The sequence below is a fragment of the Egretta garzetta genome, unplaced genomic scaffold (genome assembly GCF_000687185.1).
Source record: "Egretta garzetta isolate BGI_Z169 unplaced genomic scaffold, ASM68718v1 scaffold509, whole genome shotgun sequence".
Lineage (NCBI taxonomy): Eukaryota > Metazoa > Chordata > Aves > Pelecaniformes > Ardeidae > Egretta > Egretta garzetta.
In genome coordinates, this window is record NW_009260814.1 from 173,828 (window position 1) to 193,553 (window position 19,726).

The following is a 19,726-nucleotide window of genomic DNA, read 5'->3' on the forward strand; positions in this document are numbered from 1 at the left end:
TTATGCTGACAAATAATATTTGAACAATGCTACATTCAACTTAAAATGTATGAGAGACTCAACATAAGCAATATTGCTTGGACTGTTAAAACTGAGCTGATTGACACACAAGCCATATTTGAGTTATATGATGATATTCTGACAGTGACAATAATAAAAAAAAATTGACATATAAAGCCTATATAATAAACATCAGCCACAAACAACATAACAAAGTTTAAAGACCAGTAAATGTGACTCACATTTTCAAATAATTTCCTAGCCTTTATTGCCACAGACTGTGGAGTCAGTAATGAAAGAACAAATGCATAATGCACATGTTTTTGTAACTTTAGCTTTTTACAGTTACTTGGGTTATTGTGGTAAGAATACTGATTCTGTAGTTCAGAAACTTTAAAAACCCAGACAGGCTCAGAATATGTATTTTATCTGTCTATTCAACCAATAAAGACAACAAAGACTGAATATTCTAAGGTCTATATATCTAATTAAGGTCCTTGGGCAGCAAGATTCAATGAACACCAAAACTAACTGGAATCTTTCAAAAGACTTTGAAGGAAAACGTACTAGCTAGATTGGCATGGCTGCAAAATCAAAATGTTAGTGTGTTGCCCATCATTTGTGGCCTTTTTCTTAGAATCTCGTTTCCTAGCTGTACACTATAAGCCAGTCTAAGCTTTCACTAAAAAAAAAAAACAACAACCCACCAAAAACCCCTAACCTTTCTCACTACAATGAAAATGTGAAAAATCTTGAAAACGTGATCTCAAACACACCTCAGTTCAAAATGTCAGGGAAATCAATAGAATTTATTTGGAATGTATAGCATTTGCAGAAAGATCCATGGATTTTCAATACTGAATGTTAGCAATATTCCATACATGTCGCAGTTTACACTACTAAGCTGTAAATAAGTAACACTGTGTCATATAACAAGCTCCAACCCACTTCACAGTCCCTGTATGGTACAGCAATAGTAAAAGAACAATACTCACGTGGAAAATCTTTGGGATGTGTTTTCTCTGACCAGTTTCCATAAAAAGTTAGCCTGTATTTGGCAGTTCCACAGGCACAACAATCTAAAATTGGTTTGTCAGTCACACCTTCTGCGGCTGAGTCTGAAAAAGCACCAAACTCAAAATCAACAGATGACAGCAAAGTTGCCATAATAAATACTCCAGTAAATAAATCAGAGTTAAACCCATACTTTTTTGTTTACTTTTAAGTTGGGCTACACTAGACTAAACTAGAACCCGAAATACATGGATCATATTTTTAACTGGAGGTAATGAATTAAATCTATATTTTTTGACAAAACCTCAGTTGATCTCAAAGTACAATAGGCTTAAAATTTCCAGACAGCCAAAACATATCAATTCTCCAGTGGGATGCAATAACCAACTGCAATGCTTAGATTTAGAAAAGGATGAAATATCCCAGTATTCAATAAACTTAAGTGCCCTGGAGACAAATGAGCTTCACATGAAGGCCAGGTAATAAGGCGCAAGTATCACTTCTAGGGGTAAGCAAGGAAGATTGTATGAGGAACAGTATATGTGATAAGGAAGACCATAATTGAGTAGGAGATCCCAAATTTGAACCTGGATGAAACTGTTCAAGGCCTCAAAATTTTAGTTTGATATAATGAGTTAAGAGAAATATCTAGAGCACAACAAGGAAGTCAGAAAGACGATTTACTTTACATTACCTTGTTCACAAATTTTTTTGGTGAGAGAACCCTCATCTTGAAAATAAATTATTCGCTTCTGCACGATACTGGCTCTATAAAGAAAAAAAAAAGTTTTAAATATATTTAATCCTTTAAAGAAGAAGAAAATGCATGATAAAGTGGCAAAAGGACAGAACTGAACTCCTAAAACCTAGGCATACTTCCCTCTTCTGACAGTACATATACGCAATACAGGACTACAGATAGGATATTTTTATTTAAATTTGCATTTGAATTTCATTACATTTTACAGAAACTTGGAATGTTATTATCTTTAGGGAAGTGATCATAGTCACATGGTGAGGATCTGTGCTCTTGAAATGCATGACCGTCAATTGAATATTCAATGTTTCAATCAAATCTTATAATAAAATACTAAAATGATATTCAATTTCAGAAAAATAGCACAGCTAAAGCAAGTAGCTGTTTGTAGGAAAGGGAAGGGGGGGAGTGAGTAAGCAGCTGTGTCGTGTTCAGCTGCCTCCCAGGTTAAGCCACAATGCCACCTTAAATTTAATTAAATCTAGAATATTTTATTAAGACTTGTAGTTCAAACACAATGTAAGTTTGTGAACCTCAGTTTAGTGGGAACAGGGAAGTTGAATCTTAAAACAATACAGGGAAAACCAGAGTTACTGTGTAATTTAATTTTTTACAGCTGAAATTTAGCCAGTTTTTAGCCTCCCACCTGAGAGACCATAAATTGAATTTTGCATCAAAGATCTTCAAGCCAGCAAAGCACCAAGCCCAAGTTCTTCCAGACTGGTATCATAACCACCATGTAGTAAACATAAAAACCAATAATCAACTAGAAAAACATGTTCAAATTGCTCACATGACCCCTCGCAGTTCTAAATAAACTTAACTGGCTTCTTTTACCATTTTTTAACTATAAAAATTTAATTCACATGTAAACTTTATCTTATTTCAGAATTTGGTTAAATTCAGACATTCTTTGGACAGAGTGTTTTCTGAAGAGAATGTGCTTTGGGAGCTGGCACTCTTTGTTTACCAGTAAGGGAGCACATTCTTCTAGCAACATTTTATACCATCACTTGTATTTAAAACTCTAAATGCCAAGGGCCAGATCCTTGTCTTACCTCCACTTTACAGGCAAATAATTATCTTGATCTCACTAGAGTTATTCCTCACTCATATCAGTTGAAGTAAGAAAAAAAATAAGATTATATATGCTTAGAATTCTTGTAGTGACGTAAACCTTTATTTGACAATGTCCCACTGCATAAATTTATCAAAAATAAGATGCAATTTTACTGTGCTTCCTTTGTCAGGATACAAGGTCAGACTAGGATAGGAAGGAATCCTTCATTTCACATTATCAAGCAGCCAGGAAAATAACTGGGTTTTGCAAATCTCTTAAAGCTAGATCAAACTGGAAAGGGAGCAGAAACTACAGCTTGCTCTCATCCTTAATAGGGCTGGCATCTTCTAAAGTATGATGTGGTAAAGGCAATACAGGCAACCGACCAATGCTCTGAAAAAACAACCTGAAACAGAAGAGCAAGACTGACCTTTGCAAAAAGCAGGGGCATGATCTGCCAGTATTGGGTGAAGGGGAACTCCTAGGCCTTGTCTTTGTAATGGAGTGTTTACACTAGGGATAAATATGAGTCTGCACCAAATAATAGAAAGTGAATGAAACCTAGAGTTCGTTGAATCTGTCTTTTATTAATATGAGAATTGTCATGGGACAATTGAAATGGTGACAGAAGAGACTGACCAAGTGTGTGAGAAGCTGAATGAAAGCTTTCTGAGAAATCTTTTTCAGGGTTCCTAACAAGAAACAAGGGGGGAAAATAAAAGAAACAAAACCACCAAAATGTAGTAGCAAGAATATGAGCCCAATGGCCAGCCTCTGACAGTGGCATGCTACTTCCAGAAGTCACTTCCAACCTAAATTATTCTATGATCCTGTACTTTAAATATCATTTTAAAGAACAAGTTTTCCAAAGCTTACTCAAAAAAGAAGCTCCCAAATCTGCAGATAACAAAGATATTACATGTATTTAATTTCAGAAGGAGTTTTTATAGCAACAAAATGTAGAAGATTGTTTGAAGCCTGCAGTGTACTTATATTGTTCTTTTTGCTGCAGTTAGCTTGTCACTGTGCAGTGTCAAGGGAACAGTGCCTTTTCTAACAACAAAAGCTTCACAGCTTTCAGAGTCATTGTCTCTTCAGCTGTGTTTGAAATTATATATGGGGCCAATAATCTAAATGTGAGCCTTGTTACTAATTCCAAGTGGAACAGGATTGATACATTAGATGGCTGCATAAATACCAAAAGCAAGCACACAACTTTACAAACACTCAGACAGAAACAATATTAAATTAATTTTAAAATATTCATTGTCTTAATAATCGGCTTCTATATTGAAGGCAGACCAAAGTATCTGATCAGCGTATTTGCCTAGTTTTTATCACTACATTTGTTCCCCCCACCTTTTTTTTTTTTTTTTTTTTTTTTTTTATAATGTTTTATTAATGTAGAAAAGTTCTGATTTGGACTAAAGATTCTTTCCTTTGGTTTTGAGGCTTACGAAAAAAGCTTAAAAATGGAATGGCTAACTTTTACAGAGATGTAGGAAAGCTTTTAAGAATTTACACAAGGTACACATCTGCTTAGTCTGCATAAAACCTTCCCGCCACTTCCAATACCCAGTGCTGTCTGAACTTTGTGGGAAGGGGAGATCTGATTGCTTTCCCTTACAAATTAACAGATCTAAGTAGATCTTTAATTGACTTATTTATCTCTTTGATTGTCACCATACCATGGAATAAAAAAGAAAAAGGAAACAAAGATGACTCCAAAACTCTGTTTCCCATTATCTTCGAAGCGATGCTTCTGGATTTGTGATAAAGCTTTTCCATCACCAAAGTAAGGAGCAAAACCTTACGTTACAGGCATATATACACCCAGCAGCACCTGGTTTTATTTTTAAAAAGCTCCTAAGAGTGTTACTTAGTATTTCTGTTTTGTAGTTCTCTCAGCAAAATCAAGGAATATCTAGTAGCTTCTGTAATATTTGTTTTGGCAATGCTACTTCAGAATGTTGTAGGCTGGATACACAAGGAGGTCCGAGTCTGTCCTGTCTCCGTTTGGTCAGACCACATCTGAGCATGAGGGGAGTGAGACCTGCCCTGAAAGACTTCCCTGGAATTAGAAGGTCGCTCTCCACCACAGTTCTGCAATGATTGAACCATCCTCCTGTGAAAAGCTCTACCAGAGTCACATAAATTGCATTTGGGATATTAACAAATGGGAAATGTCATAAACCATAAAAATTCAGAGCAGCGTTGGGAATGCTCCAAGTCATACCAGAAACAGAGTTGGGTTGGTGGTTTTGGTTTTTTTACACTTCCATAGAAACAGCTTTAGATAATCTTCCTTACTCTTTCTGTCAAATCCTAGCATCAACAGAAATGCTCTTATTTAAATTGCCTCTGTGGGTGTAATGATGTGACAAAAGTAGTATGGAAGAGGATCCATAAGAGTTGTTCCTATCACATTTTTAAGCTTACATCAAAACCATTAAGTACGATATTAGAGTTACATTTTAATAAACCAGGTTTTGCCAGAGCTGGTGAGGATACCCTAAGTTTCACCTGGATATTGAGAAAGAACTGGATTGCAGATAAGAAACTTTTTCTACTCTATATTACTTATGAATTAACCTTCTCTTGCCCTTCCAGCCATCAAGGTTATTTTCTTTAATTATTCCATGTCTTACTGATTTAATTACATTATAATAAGTTATTTCCCACCCCAGAAAGCTACCAAGAACAACTTTACTTAAAAGGATGTTAAGTTTGTTTGGGTTTTTTGGTTTTGTTGTCTTTTAGAGAGAAAGAATTTCTAAATGAACCATTTCCCTTAGCACTATAAAGTGATGTGAAAACCATGTATTTATATCTACTGTAATCTTGTTCATGCTAGAGGATTTTGTAATTCTAATGCATTCTTTAGGATGTTCTCATTTTATTTCCTTTGTGTTGTCTTAGAACAAAACAACCCTGTGTTTCCGTCAAGCACTTAAAAGGGTCAGGAAATGTGCAAACCCCCAGAAGTTTACCAACAACTTTTACTTCTCTTTCTAATATTTAGGGTAAACTTATAAGAAATAAATTAAAATTCCTCTGAAAGCATATACAACCCTTTAGCAATTAGATGCCCAGCAATTTTTACACTGGTAGGGTATTTGACAACTACATTCTTCAAAATAATTTTCAACTAGGAAACTGTGCTCAGTCTCACCAAAGGACAAGCTCCCTACACCAGAATCTAATTTTGTCATCAGCCATCATTGACAAGGGTCAGTACTATTAAAAATTTGCATGAAATTATTCCTTTTTTGATGCCTAACTTAGGAGCTAACACAGATGGTCCAGGTTTTGTTGCTGTCTTATTGGGTTTGCTAGTTTGTTTGGTTTTAAGTATGTCGTTAACACTGTTTCAGCAAACCAACCAGACTTGACATTTGATGTTGGATAAACCAGTCATATTAATGTCAAGCTTATCAATGTTGCCACAAGTCAACATTTACATCCCTGCACAGGATGAGTGCCTTTTCTCTAATAGATAAGTCAGATGAAAAACAATAGAAGTTGTTCACTTCTAAAAAATTCAGTGCATATATATATGCCAGAATATCCTTCTTCAGTTTTATTTTTCAACATTTTACCCATACTGTCAGGAAATATAATTGAGAGAAACCCCACAGCAAGAGCAAAGTACTCTAAACTTGTCTTACAAATTTGCTGTAGCTTCTAAACCCTTTTGGTTGTCCTTCAGATCATACTCAGGTCTACCATCACATGCATACACGGGAGCTCACTGACTTCAGGACTGATTTGGCCATCATATATAATACAACAAAAAGCTCTAAGGGAAAACACAATTATATATGCTGCTATCGCTGCTATCTCGTATTTGTCCTCAGAAAATCTCTCTGTTCTTTGCTTGAATGGCCACAAGGCATAAATATTAAATCTAAAATCTTCAGGATAAAAACTCATACTGACAAAATCATTTCTGACATGTACACTACACCTATTACTCACAAAAAAAAAAAAAAAACAAAAAAACCAACCCACTCTTAAAAAACCAACAACGACAAAAAAGATGAAAGAATGAGTTTGTCTAGGACTCTTGAGAAAATTTCACATTGCTTAAAGCCCACTGCTATTCATGGGCTTTACCTTCATCAGGTATTTTGCTAGCCACCATTTTTTGTAGCAAGTACTATCTCCTTGAATTTCAAAACAAACGATTATAAATTATACTGCATAGAAGAGTCAGAAAATATTGGATAGGGCTGGATGGTTGGAGGATATGTTTTGTTATTCTAGGTACTGGTTTTACACAGTAGATAGAAACAAACTGTTAAAGGTGGGAATATAGTTTTTATCAAGCTAGCGAGCCCAAAGTCATTTATCTGACAGCTACATTCATTGAGCTAACTTATGAGAAGAACTGATGCAAAGCACTTGTGTATTAACTAACAAATCCTAAAATCAAAATGAAAAATGAAATCAACAACAAAACAAACCTTATCAAGCACTGTATTATTCCTGCTTAAAAGGTCTATGCGACCTGTATGACACTCAACCACTTGCACAGGGAACTCAAAGACTTGATTATTCTGGGTGCTCAAGAGAAGTCAGAAAAGAAAGAGGCACCCATGCCCCCATTTTCAAGCCTGTACCTTGCTTTACCTGCTAGGCCAGGACGTGGCAGAAAACAAACCACACAGTCAAAGGTCACATTTCAAACCCTCCCACATGTGCTACTCTTCACCAGAATTCAAGTTCCTTGCTGTCACTACTTGACCTCTGTTACTTTTGCCATTATTGCACAGCAAGCATGGACAGCCGTTACACAGTAAAAAGCATACTTGCCCTTTTACAATATTTCTTTTAATCTTTATATCCTGCACATATCCCCCTCCCCTCTGAGCCACCTCCCCCACTCCTCATGGGGAAGATAAAAATAAACCAAACTTTTTTATATATTGTATTGAAAAAGCAAAATAAGTAAAAGTTAAATGTCAGTATGAGTACCCAATTAACAAAGCTTGAAAAAAATTCCCCAAAACTTCAGAAAAATTGTTCTACAACTTTAATATTCTCAGGGCATTCAAGGAGAAAATAAGATAATTTGTAGACAAAAAAAAATATCAGGGCTGTCATTCTCCAACTATTGTTTTGGAAGAGGTGTCAACTAGCAATATACTGAAGTTATATTTTAATGAGTAAATTATTAGCTTGTATAGACAAAAATGTTGTGTCAAGAGCAACATCCTAACCAGGCCCAGCCCCTTGTAAAATACTGATTACTGAGTATTCAGTAGCAAGAATCCAAACTGGAATAAAGTATTTGATGTTTTCAAATCGAGAAAAATCTTCAATTCATTTCAGTTGACAGAAGCCTGAAGATTAAAGCACCACAATTAACAGAACAAATTAATACTCACTGAAACTTAGCTAGCTTGATTTGGTACTGAAATGCTTCCTATTACTTCTTAAAAGAGACCTTAATATTATGTATGTATTTGCCTGGGGATATTTAAATTTGATGCAGTACCTTCAGTACTTGAGAGGTAAGTCTGACACCACAAATCCACTGGAACTGGATCTGGATGCATCAGAAGAGACTTGCATTGCCTTAGCACAGCTGAACACATTTCAGCTTTCAAGAATTAATACCGGTAACAACTGAATCTCTTCTACCTGAGCTTTTCTAAGAGCTTTCGCTGACAGCTGAGGCTGCAGCCTACTGAACATTCAGACAGCTAATGCCAGGAGATACTGGTTGTTTACGCCGAGAGATATGAGTGCACAGAAATGAAAGAAAAGACAAGACCAATGAAGGTAAAAGTGTTGAGATCTGTAACTTTTCTACTTTCCTCATTCTGACAGGACACTATATGGGAAGAAGGCACATTCAAATTGTATTGGAGAAATAGCTGAAAGACCACCCTGCTTATGCAACACAATTATCAAAGAATGATCAAATTTATCCATGAAATTATTCTACATCATTAGGAAGGTTTTCACTAAGCTTCTCCTCTTACTCTTCATTCAACATCTACTGCAACAAGTTTGTGGCTGAAGACAGTGTTAGGGCAGGGTCTCGAGTTCAGACAAGTGTTCTGCTTGCAAGAATTATTTGCAGCAAGGATTTGTAGCAAATACTGTTGCAAAACGTTGGTGCATAGATTTTTTGAGAATGCAATGGCAGGGAACCTGTACAGCAGGATTTTTGCTCTTCCTGCTTCAGCCCTAAAAATGCCAAATTCAATACAACCTTCTTGCGTCTGATTAGCTGTCGCACCAATAGCACTGGTAACAGTTTTGCTACAACGGATCAAAAAACCAAGCTGGGCCCAGTAACCGATGAATACATAAAACCAGCAATACAAGAGCTGTGCTCTTCAGGTTTTTTCGAGAATGCTTAGCAGCTGCTTGGACAATACAGAAATGAAATATTTGCATGTACTGCCCCTATCCTGACACAAGTAAGATGTCTCCTTTGAAGTACCTTCTGCCAGGATCACTGACAGGAAGCACAGAGCTTCCAATACTTCTGTTGCTCTGTGGCCATTAATGTTAACAAACCACTGACTACCCTCAGAAACTTTCAGTAACCTGATCTCTTTTACTGTGCCCTAACCAATATGGGAAAAGAAAGCCAATGCCCAATCACTTATAAACAACACCCACACATGGGATTGAGGAAGATTTTGAAGGATTTCAGTACAAAGTTACAGCACAAATCACCTTTGGTTCACTGCTGGAATTCAAAGTGTATAGGAACACTCTAAGCAGGTCAGCCCAGCAAACAGACTACAGTAATCCTTCAAGTTTAAAGAAAACAAAAGGCTGGGTCAGTTGTGATTTTACCTGTTTCAGATTATTGTGCGAAGAGAACACAGTATTGGATGTTTGACTAGGTTAGAAGAAGGCAAAGGCTGGGTGACAGAGCTATTTTTGAATAAAGTGCAGGAGCAATTTATAAGTACAGGAATTGCCATAGGGATCAGTTGTGAATTAGGCATCTAAAGGCTCAAAGGAATAAGAATCAGGAAGCTGAAGGGGATGATAAGGTAGAGTCAGCAGCTAAAACAGCAGACAGCCTGGGACATATGAAGTAAACAGTAATGACTGTTAACTGCAGCACAGCAGAAACAAAAGTACCAAGAACGTAAACGGAGAAAGAAGAATTGCTAAACACGCTACACAAAAATCAGAAAAATACTCTTAGGGTTAAGGAAATAGCAATATTGAAAGGTGTTAAAACAGGTGTTAGGAAATGGATCAAAAACTGTCCAAGATATGCATAGGAAAGGCAAGAGCAAAGTCTGGTCATATCTCTTTGCTGCAGCAGTAGGTTGTCAGGCTGTGGATGCAATTACATATAGATTACATACATTAGCTCCCGAAAACAGGCTGGGGCAGTGAAACTCCTTGGAAGTGACCGATTTCTTCTCAAGGTGGTTTGAAGCCTTTTCTATAAAACAACATATACCAGCAGGGAGAAGGAAAAAACCCAACAGTATCAAGAAGCCTTTTGCCTTTGTGGGGTTCCTGAAGTCTTGTTGACCCAGATAAAGGTCATCATTTCATGGAGGAAGTGATTACAACTGTGCTTAAAGGATCAGGGATTAAGCAAAAGCTACACAGTCTGTATCTCCCTCAATCATCAGGACAAGGAGAGCACATGAATAGAACTATTAAAGGAGCATTGTGAACAGTAGTAAGCAGTAACGGAAAGGATTAAGATGATAAATTACCTTCATATTAGCAGCTTTCAGAAGCAGGCATACACTAGGAACTGGAATCCAGCCCTACTAAGTTTTATCTGGAACAAAAGTGAGTTGATTCTTAACTTCATTAGAAACTCTGAGGGAGATGTTTTAACCTGGGTAACTGAGATACACAATGTGCGATGAGAGATACAGGCGGGAACAGAGCAAGAGATCAGGCATTGTAGAGAAAAGCAGGGGTGCTCCTTCAGATATGCGTACAGGAAACAGGTGAATTAGTTGTGGTTTTGAGACTGACACCCAAGCAGTGCAATTTAAACTTTTCCAATAGTTGGTTTAGATTTCAAAACTGAAGTAACAAGGAAAACAAATCTGATCTTCAATGCAAAAACATAAGGCATACCTATCTAGCTTTGTTTTTTATAGCACGCAGTCATTTGTTCCCACCAAACATTTACACAGAAAAAGATACAGAAAAAATACATTATTTGAAAATTAAAGCCATAAGATTATCAGATACACTGATGTTGAGGGTGTTTTGAAAAGCTAGATGTGCCCTGATATCTTATGCTGCTGATTGCGAGATGACAATCTATTGAGGACTGACCTTCTACTGAAATCAATTACCAACTTCAGTTTCACTTAATCAGAAGAGAATCACAGCCTGAATTTCTTCTGATGCATAAGTAGCCACTGGAAAGCTAGAAAATTATAAGGATAGTACTTAAAAATTTATTCTTGCTGAGCAAAGTTGCTTACCAATAAGGACAATGCAGAAAACACATATCTGAGTATCTGTGAAATCTGTCTTCTCTTCATGAGTTTGGCTTTATTTTATTTACTTGCCTGAATATATTTAGTACTTTGTGAGTAAAACTATATTTGGCAGAAATATAGACTACTGCTATAAAACTGGCAAGAACAAAGAGCAATTTGTGTTTTTTCATTATATTGAAGACAATGCCTTGTTCATGATTTACTCAGAGAAATTAGATAAATGCCTGTTCATTGGTATTTGTTACCTAAAGTAACAATGATGAACAAGAGAATTTCTTAATGAACTGTCATGAAATGGTGGTAACTCAATACACGGCATCATCTTTGCAGTATGGAACATTTTTCTATTTTGTATACAAGTTCCTTGTCTCATCATATATTTACTTCAGCAAAAAATCACAAGACAATTGCAGCATGAGAGAGCACACCTTTTTTCTATCTACAGAACAAACATATATTCCATTTTCAGAGAAATCTATGGGAAGAAACTTTATGATGATAGGTAATCTGTAGAAATTAAATGAGTTGTTGATAAGGGCATCACCAGGCTACATACACTGTCAGTGCAGTGAGCGAGCATCAAGCTCATTATCCTCCTAACAAACAGAGCTGATTCCTTCTCTAGACATAGACCCCTATGTCTGCAAGCCTATCCTTTCTGCAGCAAATGAAAACCCAGAAACCATTAAAGAAATCAAGTGTGCTTTCTGGTGCATTGCAAGACTTTACATTCTGCTGAAGCGGTGAACTGACTGAGCAACAAATCCATTTCTTCAGGAAAGCAGTGCAAAAAGCATTCAGACTGCTCCTGTTCAGATAGCAAAGCTACTTAATGCATATCTAATGAAGCAGAAAAGATAGAAAAAGTAGGTACCTAATTACTGAAAGGAAAAGAATGGCCCACCCATTACTGGGAGAATTTAATATTTCAATCCTTTTGCAAATCCCTTCAAAAAATTGTCAAACCAGGTAAGTAGAAAGACAACAAGAATCAATTCAACAGCCAGTTACAAGAAGAACAATTTCTTTTCTAGGTATTTTTTTTCCTTTCATAATATCTAAAGAATTGCAATAACACGTGTAGCTGCCTCTTTAAGGAAACAAATCAGAATTGATTTTGTGGTGCTTCATATGAAAAAAAGAATCAAGATAAATACCATGTTCAGGTTGTGAGACCCTTATTTATATAATACATCACCCTTAGAGAGTCTCCAGTTAATATACTTAAATCCACAAGACAATTTAAATACTATTCAATATAAGTAAGGTTGGCAGAATCTGACACTTTGTTAATTCAGCCATTTGCCTTTCGTACTGAAATATAGCTGTGCTTGAAATTTTAACTGTAAAATGTGCTATGCAGAGATGTTCTAGATTTTTGTGGGCATGCAGACAGTTCAGAAAATATTGAACTCAGCATGCTAGAAAAATTTTGCTAACATAGAATATTAAATACAAAACAGCACACCCAGTATAGCTTCTTAAATTTAATTGCAGGTTTACTTATATAGAATTGTATAGCCTCATAGAAACACATAGTCTTGAAATACCTAAGTAGATTGTATTACAAAGGAGCAAATGACCTGGAAGATGTGCCATCTTTATGACCAATTTTAATTAGACTTTGTAACATCTAAGAATTGCCAAAGTATTGTAGGATCGAGACCACTGTCATGGTTTAACCACAGCCAGCAGCTCAGCCCCACTCAGCCGCTCGCTCACTCCACCCCAGTGGAACGGGGGAGAGAATCGGAAGGGTAAAAGTGAGAAAACTCGTGGGTTGAGATAACTACAGTTTAATAGGGAAAGCAAAAGCTGTGCACACAAGCAAAGCAAAATAAGGAATTCGTTCCCTGCTTCCCATGGGCAGGCAAATGTTTAGCCATCTCTAGGAAAGCAGGGCTCCATCACACATAACCATTACTTGGGAAGACAAATGCCATCACTCTGAATGTGTCCCCCCCCGCCGCCCCCCACCTCTTCCCCCAGTTTATATACTGAGAATGATGTCATATGGTCTGGCATAGCCCTTGGGTCAGTTGGGGTCAACTGTCCCGGCATGCCCCCTCCCAGCTCCTTGTGCCCCCCCCAGCCTCCTAGCTGGTGGGGTGGGGTGAGGAGCAGAAAAGGCCTTGACCCTGTGTCAGCCCTGCTCAGTAGTAACGAAAACATCCCTGAACGATCAACACTGTTTTCAGCACAAATCCAAAACACAGCCCCATACCAGCTACTATGAAGAAAATTATTGCAGCCCAAACCACCATAACCATTCACTGCTAGTCTCAACGCTCTTATCTGGGTCTATAGACATTTTGAATAACGGAGGATCTTGCCAAGACATTCTAACAGCACATTTTATTGAAGCCTCCTAGTCACTGGGCACATACTGGATAAAATCATTGGTTACTAAAATTAAAAACAAACCACATTATGTTACTTAGCTTTTTCAGTATCTTATTTCATCATTACTGGACGCAGTTTGCCTTTCACTTTTGTTGATGCGAAATGAGAATACTATTATGCTACAGTAAACAACATCACGTTTGTATGACAGTGGGCCCACTGGTGCCCTGGTTTTAATATAGAGACAAAAATCTCTTTATCTGTAAACTGTAGAAACAGTATGACATTGATTGATAAATAAAGAACTTATAAAAATGTAGCATGCTACATTAAAAATACGCTTTTGGTTCCTGACGTAAGACAAATCACTCCCTTAACATGAGTTACCATGCACTAAAAAAGCTTAATTTCAGTTCATGCAGTTATTAAAAAAAAATATTTAAAACATTCAGTAACAAAAAAAAATTAAAATACTTCTGCTGTCATCAGTAGTGACTCTGCTTTATATTTTGAAAGGAAATCAAATTATGACTATCATGATTATTTCTATTCCTTTCCTCTCTTTGTTTCCCCTCAAAAATTGACAATGGCATTGAAGTCAAATTAAACATCTGTTTGTAAAATAAACTGGAGTGCTACTGACAGCTGCTGCCGAATGGCAAATGTTCTACAGCTGTCAGGCTCCTAAATTAACAATGATTTTCATTTACAAACAGCAAACATGAAAATTATGGAGTCTTTTTTTTTTCACCCCACTACTTGAAATTTATGAAAATGCAGACTCCACTAGAGACTTATCCAGAAAGAATCAGTTTACTGTTTTATTTCGTCACTTACTGGGAGCAAATTTTAGACAAAATTGCGTTTCAGTACAAGATACTTCAGACAACCCCCCTCCTTACATGTCTTAAATCCTTTCACATTTCCACTCCAGAATATGTAAATAAGATGTAATAATTCTTTGAGGATTTATCTTTCTCCAACACAAATCTTGCCACTGAAAAATATTATGAATAAAAACATTTTCCTGATTTTTCATTCATCTTTTTAGATTTGTAAATACTCAGATACATCAAACTAGCAGATTCTTTCAAAATCGTATTTAAAATCTTTACACATTAATCACATCAGAACTAGATGGCAGGATTTTTTAGACAGCAATATTCATATTTTTAAAACAAATGAACTTGCTTTTTCATAGGTTTAGAACTCAGCTGGAATTCACTGAAGAGTTTTCAGGTTCAGTGTGGTTATGCATACATCAATATTTCCATTAATAACTTGAATGATGGGATAGAGAACAAGTTACTGACTGCAGACAGTATCAAGCTGTGGTTGTTAAAATGCAAAATAGTTCATAAATCTGAGGAATTCTGAAAAATCAGTAATTAGATAATGTTAAACACAAAGTCCTAGTTTTAGATAGGAGTATTTATTTGCACAAAGACAGAAAGGAAAAAGTCGACAAGAGAAGTATTTTATAGCAGGATTAAGGAAGTCTAGTGGATCAGGAGCTGAACACAAGTAAATGTTATTCTCTTATGGAAAACAGCAAACACTACAGCGGAAGCACTTTCTCTAAGACCATGTAGAGTCACATAAGGCATCTGTGGGATTACAATGCCGAGTTTTGGGTACCACAATTCAAGGATATGGAGAAAGTTAACACAAGAGTAATGAGAACAATCAGCTATCTAGAAAGGGAAAAGGATTGAAGGAGCTAGGGTTGAGCATCCTAGAGAAAAGACGACCAAAAGAACGCATGGGTTGAGAAGAGGGTGACAGCACCGGAGAATAAGAGGCATCAGAGGAATCACTTTAGCAAAACAGTAGCAAGGACAGGTAAGTATTGGCACCACTTCCCTACGGGGACTGCCAAGGCTCCGGCTTCAAGAAGAACAGAGGTGGACAGGAGCAACTCAAACACAGTTCACCCTATTGTCATACTGTTGTCAGACAGTAAAAAACTCCGGTATTTCACCGAAGTCCCTTCTAACATCATTTGCTATGGTTTCCCTGTTTATTTTCAAGTTTTGGATCAGAAAGTAGAATTACCAGAAAGCACTATACCTGACTTGCTACTTCATATGATTTTTCCAGTTGCACAATTTAAACACATAGCAAGTTTCTTTAGAACAGCGTTGAGAATCTAGAAGGACCAAGAGATTTGTCGTGTATAATTGTTAAGAAATAAAAATGAAAGCTTTAAATACCCCACATACCTTTGCTGAGTACCAAATGAGAACATAATTGACTTCTGATCAGTTCTGGGTTTGAGTTTGTGTCAACTGTTAACCGTAATGATTAATCTTAATTGCAGTATTCCCCAGAAAGTCTGGAGAAAATGCAATGATGATCAAAAAGAGAACTGATATCAGTGTCTTACCATAAAGTATGTTGTACTTTTTGTATGCTTGCATTCCTACCCACCGCACATCAAAGGACAATTTTTATTTTTGCAAACCAGCTTGCTTAACAAAAATACAAGTATTTGTGCAGAATAATAACTATATGGACCAATGAGAGTAATTGCGCATTACTTCTAATTTCCACAAAATGTGCCACAACACTGATTTCTTTTTTTTACATTAAATTATTGTAGGCATGTTCAAGGTACAGTGTGAACCAGTTAAAAATATTACCTTCCATAATAAAGCCATAACTATATTCCTCCTACCACTAGAGGAAAGACCATCATCCTCTCCTTACTCTTCTTTTTTCCCCCCACATTGTTTTTCTATTGCTTTGCACTCCTCAAGGAATAAACCCATCTTTCAGTAGCAAAACCATTAAGCTGCTTTGCAACACTACACTTTTGCAAACGAAACAGCATATGAATGAATCTAGCTAGATGTTATAGGATTACTATATTAATTGTAGTGTAAAAAAGATTATTTAGAAGAACATAAAATTACAAGAAAATCCATTTACAACACTTTCCAAATTCATGTGCTCCCATTATGAACTTAAAGAAACAATATTAAATCTGTAAGGAAGTGAAAATGAAACAGATTTTTGTTTAAATGCAGATGTGTTTAGCCAGTAGAACCAGGGGGCTGCTATTGTATACATTAAAATACAAATATGCATCTTTACAATTTAATATTAGAGCTGCTAGAAGCTGTATAGAAATGCAGAAGGGTATTCTTCCTTCCTAAAACAAGCAAACTCTCTGTGGGTGTTTAGCATAAAAAATTAAATACAGGTTTGTGAGTTAGTTACATTGCAAAGTTTAAATTTTTGTCCTATTTGTTTCGTAAATATATATATATATATATATAGCTGGACAAAGAAAACATTTAAATTATTTTTAAGGAATTAGAATAGTGCCATACTAACATATAATCTTTTCTATCTTGCAGTGTTTTATAAAGAGTCACTGGCCTCTAGTTGCTTTTGAGAAAATAGAGGCACTGAAAAATGAGTTGAGCTGTATATGATAACCCAGTGTGAAAGATAAAAATGGAGCCAAATCTACTCCCTTCCAATCTCTGTCCCCAGACATTTAAAGCTGTGCACATTTCTGTTACATCAGCTCCCAAAAGAGAAGAACAGGGAAAAATGAAAGCAGGTCAAAAGAATTGCATGTGGAAAATTAGCACATTTTCTATATATCAAAGGTTGTATTTGTTCTAAGGACCATTAGGAAGTATAGAAACATCTTAGATTGTGATCTTAATTGTGTAGAAATACACAAAGTGTCTATATAAAATATTTTATTTAAGCTATGCACAAAGAAATTTTAAGCAATGCTGCTATGATCTCTATCAAAAATGAAGTTCAGAAGCTACTGCTGTCGTCATGTGGTAGTTAACTGGAAGATACAGATTTATAATTTTTTTAAACAGGAACTTTGATCATTTCTCTGCATGCAGAAGACTCATTAATTCTACTGGGAAAAATCAATATAGCTATTTAGAATATGAGAACTGTTATCTTCTATTGTTCCATAAACAGCATATAATTGTCACTGAGAGCTCTTGCTAGGCAAGGAAGACAGATTGTTCTCTATTGTTCCTTGGACATCATATTTAGTCATATTGGAAGGCTTTAATAATAAATAAAGAGTCAGGTAAAATTGTTGACATATCTAAGTACCTGGACAATCACACAGGAAGACTGAAAGGATAAATGGAAAAGACTGAATAACAAGCTTAATACCCAATTCAAACAAGCAGGGGTTTTTTTTGTTTGCTTTTACGCTTTGAATATTCAGAGGCATAATTTTATAGCGAACTCCTTCCTCATAGCTCTTCAACTATGTACGAGTAGCTCATCTGCTTCAAAATAAGCAGTGTGATTTTTCAATAAGTACAAATCGCTTTTTCAAGAAATAAACTCCACAAGTATTCAGGAATCCTAAAAGACCACATAAAATCATCATATTTCACATGTTTTGTAACAAATAGGATGCTTTTAAAGAATACATCCCATGTAAAGCATTTAAAGAAGCACCCAATTAAGCATATGGAAAAAGACTTGAGCTCAGGTAAGGATCACGACAAATCAAGGAAATTTGCAAATACTGGGCTAAGTACAGCCGAGCAAAGAAAAGAAACTGTTTTAGTGGTGAGAGCATCAGAGAGGAACAAAGAATCTACTTACATTGCTTAATCACCTTAGTCTAGTAATCTGAATAACTTAAAACCTTGCCCCACTTCTCCTCCCTCTGCCACCTCATAGATACTGATGAGGCATTTGGGACAAGCCTGAGAAGTAACACACAAATTTGTCAGCTGTAACTGTATATCATTCTTTTTTCTTTGTTGTTTTTTAAGTTCAACTCTGTGATCATCTATCAAATGTTCCTTTTATATGACTGGCAATAATTTCAGAACAGGCACCATAGCTCCCACCCATTTAAAGGGGTCTGACTGGTGCAGACCCACTCTGAAGCTCATTGACAGCTGGAACTTCTTTCTGGTAGGAATAAATTTGTGCAACTTGATTTTGTGACAGAGAATCATAATATCAACACTTTTAGAAAGAGAGATTAATTCTGAAATGCTTTTATAATTCTGATCATTCCCATTTGGCATTTCTGATAAACACCTTTCTTAATGCAGTGTTATTGAGTTGGTCATATATTAATTTGCACACCACGGAGCTGCTGTTGTGTTTTGTGGGGTTTGTTATCCAGATGCCTTGTGTTCTGCTTCTGGCCCAAGGACTCCCTGGTTGGATCTCATCATGAGTTTTGAGTGTAGAGAAGAGATTTGGCTGCATATCAAGACAGTTTCAGTATGTATATGCAGCCATGAACTCCTGGGGTTTTGTGACATTCGGTTCTTTTGCATTTGGTTCTTCTTTTAGTCTTTCCAACATCACATTTCAGTGTAGTGTTTACTCAGAGTGACATGCCAAGTGACCTGAATGAACATTATGCTTGAAGTTACAAGAAATTAAAAAGTACATGTTCAAAAAGCTCTAGCTGGAGTTCATTCAACCACAGAGCTTTGAAGGCTCGAGAACAAGAGGACTGCCAGAATTCATGCGGAGGTTGGAAACTGAGCATTATATCCAAGGTATAGACCCAAGGACTAGAGTTGAAGTTGTCCTTGCAGGTATGATAGTTTTGCTACAATAGCACAACTACCTAAAAGATTTTGCCAATATGTACTTACCATAGTTTTTATTTGAAGGCCACAATTCTTCAAAATTCCTCTACTCTCTACATACAAACCCCAATGTAACTAAAATCATGGTGGTAATTACATATGCAGAAAACCAATAAGTTTCACACTTTTCCTCAAAAATTATAAAACATTTCCCTGGAGGTGACTCAAAAAACATTTCCAGAAACAAACAGCAGAGACACTGTGACAAATACAGTGGGTTTCTGCAAGTGTAATGATAATAAACACTATTTACAGATATCGGGTTTTAATTTGTTGGTTGTTTAAGCATGATATGTACAGCAGAAATAAATAACTTGTCAGCACGAACTTTTGTTACATTTACCACACAAGACATCCATTTCCTGAGAATTCCTTTAGTCCACGAGCCCTTCAGAGAACTGTGGCGTCTTTTCTAAGTGGTAAACTGAATATAACTTATCTGCATGGGGCCATCATTTACTACATTAACAATTAA

The 19,726-nt window shown here is 36.3% G+C and overlaps 1 protein-coding gene across 1 annotated transcript in view; it reads right to left on the minus strand.

Annotated features, from left to right (window-relative positions):
* The window catches only part of SPON1 (spondin 1), a 197,658-nt gene that overhangs the window by 134,172 nt on the left and 43,760 nt on the right, over positions 1–19,726 (minus strand). The window contains exons 4-5 of the mRNA XM_009646918.2: positions 1,709–1,782; positions 996–1,118 (exon numbers count right to left, since the gene is read on the minus strand). Coding sequence (XP_009645213.1) covers positions 996–1,118; positions 1,709–1,782 — 197 coding nt within the window. The remainder of the gene's footprint in view (positions 1–995; positions 1,119–1,708; positions 1,783–19,726) is intronic.